We start from the raw sequence: 13,245 nt of genomic DNA on the forward strand, positions 1-13,245 counted from the left end.
CTTGCCAGCAAAGTTAGTACCAGCATTAACGGATAGAGGGTATCGCGTGGTCGGCGCAACGAATCCCCACGGCCGTTAATTTCGGTTTTATAGACCGGAACCGCTATTTCCTTGAAATAGCTCCTCAATTATCACAGCGAAATTAGGTAAAGTAAAATATAACTTCGTCCATATGCTTAACTAAACACCAGACTATGAAGGTTCTTAACCTCGGCAAGCTTCAGGGTGTGACCGATTTACCCCCGGGAGAACAACCTCCAGTGTCCGTCGAATAGGAGCTTCATGGACCCCAGAGCTAGCATAAACGCTGTGGGGAAGATAAACGCCTCATGCCCCAACCAAAAATAGAATCCCGATAAATTGGTCGCCCAGCAAGTCACTGAAGTATCTTGCAGTTAGGTTTGTGCTTGGTACTTAAGCTTAATAGTCTCTGTAGATGACTCCACTATGGATATCTATAATACAAGCATCCATAGAGAGCTGTTAAATTTGACTGCAGACTATATTTGGTCTCTTAGTAGCGAATTCATAATATCGCAACAATAAGGAAGGCGGATTATAGATTCGGTTACGACAGGCTGCCTGAAACTTTCATATTCCACGCATCGCTGAAGTTTAGACGAACCCCACTTTGTTGGTCAGCGGAAAGAGCTGTTTCGCATGCTGTTGCAGACTGTACTGTGGCGGCAGGAACTTCAATAGCTTTACAGCCTCTCTATACCTACAATACAGGATAGACTGTTCATACACACTCATGAAAAGACAAAGGAATACTTCGCCGGCCGCAGATGTTCTTTGATTTTCAGAATCTACCTGTATTAGACATTACTGACTTGCTACAACTCTGCGAGAATACAATGACATTTTAAATACTTCTTACAGCAGTCGTTAGGAGGTCTTGACCACAGTTTGATAAGCCCTTGCGTAAGAGAACAATTCCAGTATGCAAATCCACAATATCATCTCACTTTGTTCCACAATTTTCATCAAGTATCTACAGCAGCAAAAATTCTGAGGGGAGCTGCATTTTTGAGTCGTTGAAGTTAGTCTGAGGGCTGCAGACTGCACTGGATGCTGTCCGGATAGAGGGAGGGGGAAACAGAACAAAACACGGTCAGGTCTGCGTTACAGAGAACACCACAGACAAGTACACGGTTCGCACTGCGTAACATCGTCTGCCTCGCGCGACTGGGCCTAACCTCGGCCTCACTCTACTGCTGCTATCACTGGTCCTTGTTTCCCACCTGGGGTTCCTCTTCTACCCTGAAGATGGAAGTAGCAGGTTCCTCTAAAACGGTGGCGAATGTCTACAAACTATGCGTCCTGACTTTCCACAAGACAGTACCTGTTACAGTCAGTGACGTGGGAACCACAGTTCTTAAAATAATGCATCTGTGACAGAATGCTCTCATAACACGTGGCCCCGCTATGTAGGGTCATGTGACCGTCTACAGGAAGAAAATAAGACCGTCAATAAGTTATTAGCATACGAGTCCTGGAAGGGCTGATTTTCACTTAAATTATATTTAAAAATTAAGTTCATACCTCACAGAAAACACACTAAATCTCTATCACAAAGCTGAGTGGGTTCACGTAACAGGGAATTATCACAGTTTACTATGACAATTGTAAGGATATATAATTTTACTGTATTTGGCAAAATGCAAAGTCATTCATTACATTACATTCATTAATGTAGGTGGTAGCGTGCTTTAAAATGTTAGGAGATATTTGAGATGTATAAACTCGTTCACATATTTCGCAATTCTTCACATTGGCCTATATCATTCAAAAATGGGGTCGCAAGACTAGCCGAAAAGTCTCGGGGACGAGTTACGCAGTGCAGGCTCGGCTATGTACAGCTCTGTGCACACAGGACACACAGAATGTGGTGCAAAGTCCAGTCAACTTGACACGGCTGAGTGCTCGGGTCTGAGAGACAGACTTGGAATATGAAGTGAGGAGTTTCGTGTTTTAAGGCGTCTACTACCTGTTAAATTTTTATAGGTAGGGCTAAACCTGAAACTATTTTAAAAAATGTATGGCCACACGCAAGCCGTTAAGTGGCGCCTTGATCGGTCTTCCCGCGAACTATTTGAAAATGGCGCAGAGAGGACGCTACAACACTTCTTTACATATGTACATAAGTAAAAAAGTAAAAAAAAAGTAAAGCTATCCCTGTAACAGGCCGTAAAAGCCCACAGGGCTGTGAGACGTTAAGGGTCCCACATTATCTAGACAATTGGCTCACAGATGGCGGTAAGGTTGTCAGCCTTACACACCGGCCGCGCTTTACTCCCTAGGAATATTATTTAATTAATTCCTGGTACTCATTTCTGCTATAGGCTGAATCGACCCCCGGGCCATAGTGCGGCTGGAAGGATTAAGTCAATTGGAAAAAATCCAATGACCTCATCGGGACTTGAACCCGCTACCTTCCGGCTTGTGGCATAGTGCCTCAACCAACTACGGTACCGCGTATGTACCCTATGTATGTACATACACACATTACTATATGAATAATGTAAAATTTTTGTTAATATTCTATATAAATTTACAAATTTACTTTTTTAATTCCATCACGGTGGGACAGGAAGCAGTTTGGAGTTATAAAAATATGAAGTGCCATACTTTGTGACTTGAGGACTGATTCATGATAGACATTCGGGGGAGCAATTGTGAGACTTTTGAACTACAGCGAGGAGAGTTCACAGGCACTAGTCTGAACCAACCAGCAGACATATACATCACAATGTTAAGAGTTACGAAGCCTTTCACACTGGCCAAAGCTTCCGCTACTCAAAAGGCTCTGCAACCTGTGGATAATGATTTTGGGGAAGTCACTGTATGAGAGCTGAACAGCGAAATTTGTAATTTACTGAGAGTGGGAACTTTTGGAATCTCTTATTGGAAACAACACTGAAAATCGAATATTGACAAGACTAGGCCCATGGAATGTATTGTAAACCTAATCTTATTTGCTGGTATGACATTTTGAATTTGCCATGTGTTCACATTTGTCCGTTATGAAGCCATCTGCAGAGAACTGTTGAAGCAAACTGTAGAAACCGTCCACTACTTTATGACAAATTTAGGGTGCTGTACCGCGAAATCAGGTAGACTATGTCACGAAATTCAGTAGGTTTACCTTAATCGGACCACTTGTTAGAATGTTGGATATTTAAATTTAATTATATAACAGCAAGGAAGGCAAATAAATGAAACCAGGAATTTCCCCAGGAAATGTAAACCAACATTTGAATTTTACGTTTTCTGGTATCAGAAACGCGGAGATGAAGGCTACCCTGATGACGCGAAACAAAGTCTCACAAAGTGATGTTAATTGGAGTATCTTGAGTCACAAAATGAGTGTCACGTGGGCAGAGTTTGTGTCAAATAGCAGATCTAATGTAAGCACACACACACGCTGCCTTCCAGACGTGGAAAACATGACCTGAGAAATGTACACAGAAAAATGGAACCGAACAAATGTTTTAATAAAGTAAGAAGCTGTTTAGAGAATTATTTGGGGATTGCAAATAATCTGAAACAGTCTTTGATGTCTTTCACAAGAACAGGGCTGATCCAGGAGCTAAAACAACGCAACACAAAACAACAATGGGATCAGAAGTACATGCGCGTTCGAGATGGGAGACTTTCAGTACTGTATATTTTGGCGCATATTGTAATTATCGACAAATGGTAACTGAGCGCAGCATACAGCACAAGTTGCTGTCTTCAGAATGGAGTTTGCACCACACAGAACTGATAGACTTGATATCAATTTTTACAGAACGCATTATCATTTTGTACAAACTTCTTTACAGTGTATATAGGCCTATGTACATGTGGGGGGGCGGAGTACACATATATCACAAGATACGTCACTGCCTAACCAGCCCTTCGAACTTGCACACTTCGGTGTGTAGGAGCATTTCAAATATTACTCGAGCTTAAATCTTCTTTAACGGATGTTATTACGTGAGCCCAAGACAAGGCGATTCGCAACTGTCTTTTCAACAGTGTGTGCGAATTGTATATTGCTAGGCTCATTAGCCATTTTTTTTGTAACGTTGTTTCTTAATGTCAAGTTGTCGATTTACATGAAGGATGAGGGGTGGAAAGTTCGGGGGGTGGGGGTGGTCAAGTCTCTGTGTAGGTTTTAATACTGAAAAGTGAAGCACTTCATATACGACCCTCCAGAATGTGACCCAGAGGGGGTGCTTTCAGAATCTGGATAAGCTCTATCTGATCCGTTTAATTTCTGAGTTTCTCTTTAGATATTTGCTCCTCTTATTAACAACCATTTTGAAATAGAAAAGGGAATTTAATTTTGCAGAAGTATGCAAACGTTCAGCCAGGGCTGGCCAGGCGTTTACAGACTTCTCCACGGAGAAACTAGCTAGTTATACGGGGAAAAACTTGGCTTCAAAAATAAAGAAGTGTAGCCAAATGCCAACATTCCTTCCACTTCACACGGAGGGGAGGTGGGGGAGGCGCATTGGAATTCGGCCCACACTCCTCCATATCGCCATACCTCCCAGTCCCTCTTTCTCACTTCATGTTCCAAATCCCATTTCTGACCCTCACACAGATACACACGATCATAATACTCCTTGACGATTCTCTTCAGTTGGGCTAAAAAAGTAAATATAGGCAAGTGAAATGTACACTGGTGTTGCACACACAAAACAAAATGGTTTACTGAGGGCATTACATAAAACTGCACAGCCTCTCAAGAAGCCATCTGCACTATCACTAACCACGCAGGGCTTTAAGCTGTGAGATGCAAGTTTAGAAAATTGTATGTTGCATTATTGTGTCTCTTACAAACGGAGAAGTAAATAACTTCAGCTTAGTGTTTCTTACTTTTTGTTTATGATGTATGTTTACTTGTGAAAGCGTTGGAAACACCACAGCCGGTCTGGATACTATGGAAAAGAGTGGAATCCGTGCCCCTGCTGGGAACCGAACCCCGACTCTTGCACGTCCTGCCCGTATAGTTTTATTCTTAGCTCTAGGGGGCTCGTGAGATTGGGTCTTCCGGTACTATGGCCACAAATTGGCCTATTATACCAACCCCTGATGATAAGTACGCAACATTAGTGGAATGATAGACAAGAGAAAACGGAAAGGCTCGGAGAGACACCTCATTCAGTGCATGTCTACCATAAATCTCACACAAACAACCCGGGGATTGAGCCAGGGCCCTTGTGGTGAGAAGCCGGCAACTAACCGCCTAAGCTATGACATGATAGATTGGGTAGAGACGGCAAGAGCGGCTTGTCTCCGTCAAGTTATGTGAACTGCGCTCTGCATGTCTGATGTACGCTGGGGTTGGCCTGAGGTTAAGATATAGCAGGACATTTTAGGTACGTTTCTGTTACCGGCGGTTGTTTACATACTATTCGTGTGTTGGAACAATGCTAGTAAGTTTTGGCGTTGTGTAGGGGAGTGTGTAATCTATACAAATGACTCACGTCATATCCTGAAAATAAGCTTTATACACAGCGTGTGGGGTGCAAGAACAAATGAGCAACAACATTATAAACGTTAGAGCAATGAATAACATTCGATGGAACAAAACACTCTCACAAAACAGCTGAGTTTTTTTACCTCGAATTCTTTCAACTTATTCAATCTCTCTAGTTCCCATTTATCACCCTCTAACACGTAAATTTTGTTCCAGTATTGCTTGCAAAGTGTCTGAAGTTCGACTAAAACAGAGAGAAAGAGACGAAGAAGTAAAAAGCACAAGAAAGAAAATGTGATGTTAGTAAAAATAAGAAGTTGACTAAGCTGGCTCGGTGCCGTGACGGAGGCGTATAAGCTTTGGTCTCTATATTAGCATATGATGTTCCACTCTGTTTTATACAGATACATTTCGATACTTACATACATACAGGCTTCATATAATATGAGCGATGTGCAGTGTCAGAGAAAGGGCGAAAATAAATCGTATACGGAAAAAAGTTTTAAATATAAAGAAGAACAGGTCTCACGGTTCTGTAGCACAGAACTGGAAATTTTCCTTGGCACACAGTAAGTTTCAGTGTGGGTAGCATTAGTTGTTCAGCCAAACAACATTCGATATCACGCCTCATGCTACTGTTGCAATCGACTCAGTAATGCTGTCTCAGATTTTGAAGGTCTGCAGTTTTCTATTGATAAACTCAGAGGGGAAAGCCCAATCATGGTAGGGCTGGTGATCTTGGTGGCCTATTTAAATCCACTTATTCGGAACGTGTTCGTTTAAAAACTCACAGACTATCTTTCAAAATAACCTGGAAGGGGGTGCTCCATCCTACCGGAACCATGTATCAGATATGAATATCTTATCCCGGCTGCTTCCCGAAGGAAGAAAAGTCCAGTGGTGCTGTCATCATGCCATACCGCACGTTAACCTTCGGCGTGTTGCCACTGATGTTAGATAATCTCTTGTTCTGGGTGACTATCCAAAATTATGCCTCTATATGTCTGTACATGATATCGTTCAAGTGAAATATAGCTTCACCAGACAAACACACAAAGTCCAGGAAATCCCTATCACTCTGAGTCTTCTTCAATATTTCCTTACAAATTCTCTTTTCTACAGAGACGGCCGCCTCTTTTGATATGCCGGTCCATCAGAAAATCTGCAAGCACGTAAACGGGACACATTTGTTTTGAAAGCCATGAAGTGTGGAGCGGCGAATATGCTGTTTCCTGCTTTGCTCCGCGAGCCTAAACAGAAACGCACCACTAATCAGCTGCTCTTGTTCGTTGTATGACGTTGGCCGTCCTAGCGACTTCTCTCGGAAGCCTATCCTAATGGAGTTACGCTTAATGCTGAACCTCCATGCACTAACGGAAACTTAGGCTGAATACAAGTAACTGATTTCAGCTCCACGAAACATTGAAGGCAGCCATATTCTATTGAACCTTCACCATGACTTCAAGGGAATCGAGGGGATTGCGCATGCTCGACCACTGACACCAACATAAGCTACAGAATGGCGAGTTCCTTCCCTCTCTATAAAAATATATTTTTCCGTATACGAATTTTTCTTGTCTTTCAGACATTTCTCCAACGGGTTGAGTTATATCTGTAGGAGCTGGTAAGGGTCAAGGGAGTCGCATCTGTTACCACAACTGATGTCAGATATTCTACCGCCTTTGCTGTCCCCATCTTCTGAACAGAAGAAGATATTTTCCATCTTGAAGCTACAGGCAGCAAGTTGCTTCCAAACATTAATAACAGTCTGCCAGAATACACGCAGTTACGTCCCAGAAAGCCACAGTGTTACAATTCAATGGGGTGTTTGTTGTGGAAACAATTTTCATGGCATTTCTCGTGTTAATAAAAGAAATATATACAGTGAGATAAGAAAACTATCGAACTGCAAAAGAATATATAACTTACAAATCATTGTGTGTTTTGCAGACTCAATGGAAGCGACCTTAAGTCATCAGAAATATTCAGGTAAATTACGAACTTCAGGGCAGTCAAGACCTTAGGAACATACAAATTTTGTCTCCATAGAAGGTGGGTAACTGTGAGACAAATAGGGAGGTTTCAGCCTTCCATAGAACCACAGTTTCTCGCCAAATTAAGCTACAAACCACGTGACTGTTACTGAAAATAGTCTGTATAAAAGACAAAGAGATTTTCGAATGATTAAAGCTTGTCCGAAGTTATAATTTGTCCACTTCGGCTTCCATCGTACAACAGATTTCTTGCATTTGACTTGATGGACCAAACACGTGACAGCGTGAAGAGCAAGCGGTATATCGATAAGCTGACATGGAAGATGGCGACACTGCGAACACTGTTATCGTGCCTACGTGCGTAATGCTTCCTTCTTTATAAGACATGTAGTAAGTTCTTTTATGCATTCGCCTGAATGTAGACGTATTCACTTCTTTCAAGCGTAAGGAATTATTTCTCAGAGCAGAGCAACATTGCAGCCAGCATGAAATTTCAAGTCGATGTTGAAATGGTTTCTACTGCACAAGTAGCCATTACGAGTCACTTAAATGAAGCAAAATACAGTAAACCCTACCTAATCCGTCACTGTTAATCCGGATCGAAATATAAAAAGTGAAAAATTCTGCTCACAGTTGACTACATGTTTAAAAGACCCCGGGATTCAGGAGCAAGAGGGTTTACAGCAAGTATAGAAGTGTTTCTTAAATCCGAAATTTCTTTAAGTCGAGGATTTACGTCTGAATTTGGCGTCTACGCATGCGTTACCTCATAATCAGCGAACCTGTGGCAGAGATCAAGTGTTGAGACAAAATGGTGACCGTGACGCTTTTCAGATTCCAAAACATTGAGATGAAATTGTTCATGGAAAGAAATGTATTTAACCAAGCAGAGAATATGAATCCGGTTTCAATTTTCGAAACGTAAGGTACAGTAAATAGTAAGAAACACATTTCTTATCTCCTTTGTTTGTTGTGCTTGTCTCTATATTATTTTCAAGATTTTAAATCGTATTATCACTAGGTCACACGTGCGTTCAGACATTTTCGGAACATCTCACCTTACGGGTCGACGCCGCGGGAGAACATGGAACACGTCCACCGCGAGCTGCTGTGTTCCAGTTTACACCAGGAGATAAAACCCGGTAATCTAACAAAACTGACGTAGGCTGCATTGTTTCGAACACTTAGTCAGTTCACTTGACCTTTGTGGACATGTTGCGGGACGTGGGCCTTACAGGATCGCACCTCCGAGTTCTTTCTGGCCACTTAGCATTCACGGTCGTACATCTGTCTCTAGATTTCTGTTGCGGTTGTGGTACGCACAGTTGATGACTTGAGGTTAGCTGGAGGGCAGGAAAGAGGCAAATGCAGCAGCAGTAGATGCTCACAAATGGAATTGCATCATAAACAGACAATAACACAAAATGGGGCTTCTAATGCACCGGTATGCTGAGTGTGGAAACAATTTTGGCGCTCGTGGTCACATGGAATTGGAACATTAATTTCTTGAATTATATTTATACGTGCTTACAAACAAAACAAACTCCGTGGCCTGCAGACCGCAAGCGAACTATACCGACCGAGCGACCGCCGCTTGTCAGCGAAGTTAGTGCCAACTTTAGCGGCTAGAGTGTGTCGCGTGGTCAGCGCAACGCATCCCCACGGCCTATACGTGCTTACAGTTTTTACAAATATAAAAATATAATTTAATGTGTCTACACAATGATTGTAGACCATGTAGGCTAATATTCATGTATAGCGTGCATACGTTTTGACTTCTGGGACCCGGGAAGGAGGTGCATTTCTATTCCTTTTCTTTCAAAACTAATAACTTTTTGAAATATTTCATATGCTAAAAGAAAAAGCGAAAAAATATAAAGGCAACAGCCAGAAAGGAAAAGGCTGAATGTTCTATATTTTTGTACGAAACACTTAAATGTAACAAAACATTGTTAAGTCCTGTAATATTCATTGAAATTAATACATACAATTAATTCTTATATGATGGGATTTATTATAACTAATTTAGTGACTTTATTGTAAATGTTGTAAATGCTGAGACTTTAATTTTACTGCGCATGTGACGGAAATCAGGAATTGGAACGGTGAAAGACCTAAAGGAGACACCTGAAGGTCTCGCAAAGTCAGGAGTACATAAATCACAGTCTGGCCACGTGCACAGTGGGACCAACTTCGGAGGCAATACATCATGATGGAACGAGTTATCGATTTTAGATGTGGAAATATTTGCTTCATTACAAGCGAAAATTGCGGTGATTCAATTACGAAGATAAATGTAATCAAATATCAAATTTATTATAGTATACAATCTTTATATCATGAATCAATGTTCTGAAATATATAAATAAAATTGCGGATTTATTTGCATGGGAATTGTGTGGCAGAATCTTATGCCTTACGAACACGATGAGAGAAATTCAACTTCAGATTCAAGAAAAGAAAAATGACAGCATTGACGTCACAAAGCATGACAGGAGTTTCAAAACCCACATTAGTTCGCATGACTGCAGCGTTTACAAACAAACAGCTGCACAAGAATGACTTACAGATAGGATAGTTGACAAGATATCAATATCTGGAAAGAATCGTGAAATAATAGAAATTAAGACAGAGTTAATATTTTTTGTAGTTATTTAAATTCAAACCCACATTGTTAAAATATACGGTTCCTTACATCGTAAGTAGAAGAGAAAGAAAGAATTTTCAAAAGAAATTGAAGAAGGCTGTTAGAAACCTGGTCTCTTTCCGAAAAAGAAAATACAATAAGACATTGTTAAAACATATATATGTAATGTGAGGAAAGGTGATTCCAAGGTCATGAAGGCTGACTCTCACGTTTCGATGTGCATTTTGACATTTAAATAAATAACAGCTTCTACTTTGCTGCGAACTTATAACAAAATGGTGCGAATTGTGTGACGGAGACTCCCGAAAATAAGAGATAATTTTTATTTAAATAGTTTTTGCATATTTATTACCAAAGATTGTCTTCATATCAACATATTTCAGAGGGATAAATTATCCAACATGATTGCCCACTCATTGTTATCAATATTGCAGTGTCTGTATTGCCAAACAGTGCTGTGTGTGTTGGTGTGTAAGTATATATATATATTCACATATATAAATTTTATGATTCCTACTTGAATCTACGATTAGAGACTTTCTACAGACGTAAGGAATATGCAAGAACTTGAAACCATGACGGCTCTAAGATAACAATTTCGGAAAGGTCGGATGTTGTGCAATCCTAACTTAAAATGTCCGTTCGGGAAACAGCAAAATAACACACAGCGCACGAGAACTCCGAGATTGGTGGTTTATGAAACTGTTACTATAAATCAACCCTAATTTCAATCCTAATAAAGTATATAAGTATTATGTTTTTGGACATTATCCATCGTGTTGTCTATTTTCTAAAAACCGTTCTGTTTCTTTAAAAAAAACACAACGTTTCGGAGACTGAATTCTGTTCCCGTCCTCAGGTAAAACCTACTCAGTTGGGTGCAATAGATAGAGCTAGCCCCTATCTCCGGACCCGGGTTTCACCCCAACTGATTAGGTTTTACCTGAGGGCGGGAACAGAAACCAGTCTCCGAAACGTTGTGTTTTTTTTAAAAGAAACAGAACGGATTTCAGAAAATAGACAACACGATGGATAATGTCCAAAAACATAATACTTGTAGCAATATACCATCGTCACAACTTTTAGATATTATCTGATGATAAAGTATATTTGTAGCTGTAAACTGAATTCAAAGTCATGGAGAATGTTTGCATTGTAAATATATGTAATGAAATGCAATTTACGACCACATGACTAGTATTTAAAACGATCAGCACAATCGATTTCTTGTAAACTAAAAAATCTGTGGTCTTCACACGACTCAGAAAGGGTGAAGTGGAAGAGGTCAGAAACCTGAACTTGGAATCACACCCTGATTATGTGCCATGGAAAATAAAAACAACTGCTCAGCGACACAACTTGTCATTCGAAGAAAAACGGAAGGTTGAAAAGAAACAAATTCTACCTCGAAATCTTTCTTTTTAACTGCATATTCCAGATCAAACTTCTCGTCTTCCAAAGTGCTGATTCTCTCGTGGTAGTCCCTGAGGACGCGTTTAATAGTCTCTGCGACGGATACACACACACATACACACAGACACATTATGAATAACAGGTAACTTAACATAGAAATAAACACAGTTGTCTTAATTCTGCTCTCCGTTCACAGAGGGCTCTGACGTCGCAAGACTCCTACATACAGCAACGAGGCCAATAGAACTGTCTATTTGTTTTCTAGATCTGGAAATTGTGACCATTGGATCACAGAAATCCCCTACCGCTTAACTTAACCTTATGTAGGTCAATGAAAAATGAGAAAGGGGTCTCGATAGTGACTTAGCTTTTGGAAATGGAAATATAAATGTTATTTTCAAAATACTGATAACTGGTGTGATGTTTGCTCTTACAGTTATTGTTAAAGCGTAAGCATGTTGCAATAATTCTGCTTAAGAATTCAGTCTCAATATATACATATATGCTCGCCGACAAGGGGAGGGGGAGCAGAGAATGACCTTATTTATTGCTAGTGGGGTGGGACTAAGTCCCTTGTACTGCGGCCACTTCTGGCCTATTGTACCAGCCTCAGATGATAGGTGAGGGTGACTGTGGAGCAATTGGTGGATTGAAGATTGGCAGGGGAAACCGAAGTACTCGGAAAAAACCTGCCCCAGCGCCACTTTGTCAACCACAACTTGACCAGACCCGGGATCGAACCCGGGCCGCCGCGGTGGGAAGCAAGCGACTAATTGCTTCAGCTATGGCGTGGCCCAGAAAATGCACTTACTTGCGTTTAGTTCGATTAGACTAATTTACTGATAGCCATAAAGTATTCAGAACAGCATGAAAATAATAACATTTTTAATAATGTTAATATTTGGTAGCTTACGTGTATTCCTTCTCCAGTATTGAATTATTTGTAAAAGTTCAAGTGGACTGAATGCCTAGCCTACTTCCACGAGGTCTCGAACCATATACATACTTTGGACATAGGTGTTTTGGGTTATATCGGCATACTTTAACATAAGGAACACCCTCCCGAAGTTTGGTCCATTCCTCCTGGGACACCCTGTATATAAAAATGGTAAAGGTATCACTGTAAGAGACCGTCGAGGCTACCACATTTTCTAGACAATTGGCTCACAGATGGCGGTGAAGTCAGCCTTACGCGACGGCCGCCCTTTACACACCCACCCAGGAAGATTACTGGTATTCATTTCTATCAGAGCCTGAGTCGATCTCAGGGCCATAATGTGGCTGGAAGTGTTAGGTGAAATGAAAAATCCAGTGACCTTATTGGGAATCGAACCCGCGACCTTCCGGCTTGTAGCCTATGCTGCGCTACCGCATTTCAATTTAGTGGCTACTGTATGTAGGAGTAGAGCGTTCGAGAAGGTGTTACATATTTATTTGCAAGAATGAAGGCAGAATTTTCGACAGCTTAATATAATGTTCTTTATAAACTTCTGAAACGTAGCGAATTTCTAGCTATGAGACATAAAGCACAGACAGATGCACGCGAAAACTTCTCATGTAGCAACTACTGAAGGACACACAATGAGCACACAAAATGGGGCAGACTTGGTGATAAGAGGGTCAAAAATTTTTCACCGAGATCTGTGGCTCACGAAGGACTCTGTAGTTTACTACTACTTTGTATCCACTCTCCATCTTGGTTATTATCTTTGTGAAGT

The 13,245-nt window shown here is 40.9% G+C and overlaps 1 protein-coding gene across 7 annotated transcripts in view; it reads right to left on the minus strand.

Moving 5' to 3' along the window:
• Positions 1 to 13,245, minus strand: part of LOC111863748 (troponin I) — a 192,921-nt gene that overhangs the window by 12,722 nt on the left and 166,954 nt on the right. For 3 of the 7 annotated variants that reach the window (XM_023850341.2, XM_023850340.2, XM_023850336.2), the window contains one exon: positions 11,520 to 11,620. In XM_023850341.2, coding sequence (XP_023706109.1) covers positions 11,520 to 11,620 — 101 coding nt within the window. Of the gene's footprint in view, positions 1 to 4,537; positions 4,639 to 5,616; positions 5,718 to 11,519; positions 11,621 to 13,245 lie in introns of all 7 variants that reach the window. The other 4 variants (XM_023850342.2, XM_023850338.2, XM_023850343.1 and 1 more) reach the window with 2 other exon arrangements.

This window comes from Cryptotermes secundus, unplaced genomic scaffold (genome assembly GCF_002891405.2).
Source record: "Cryptotermes secundus unplaced genomic scaffold, Csec_1.0 scaffold572, whole genome shotgun sequence".
Classification (NCBI taxonomy): Eukaryota; Metazoa; Arthropoda; class Insecta; order Blattodea; family Kalotermitidae; genus Cryptotermes; species Cryptotermes secundus.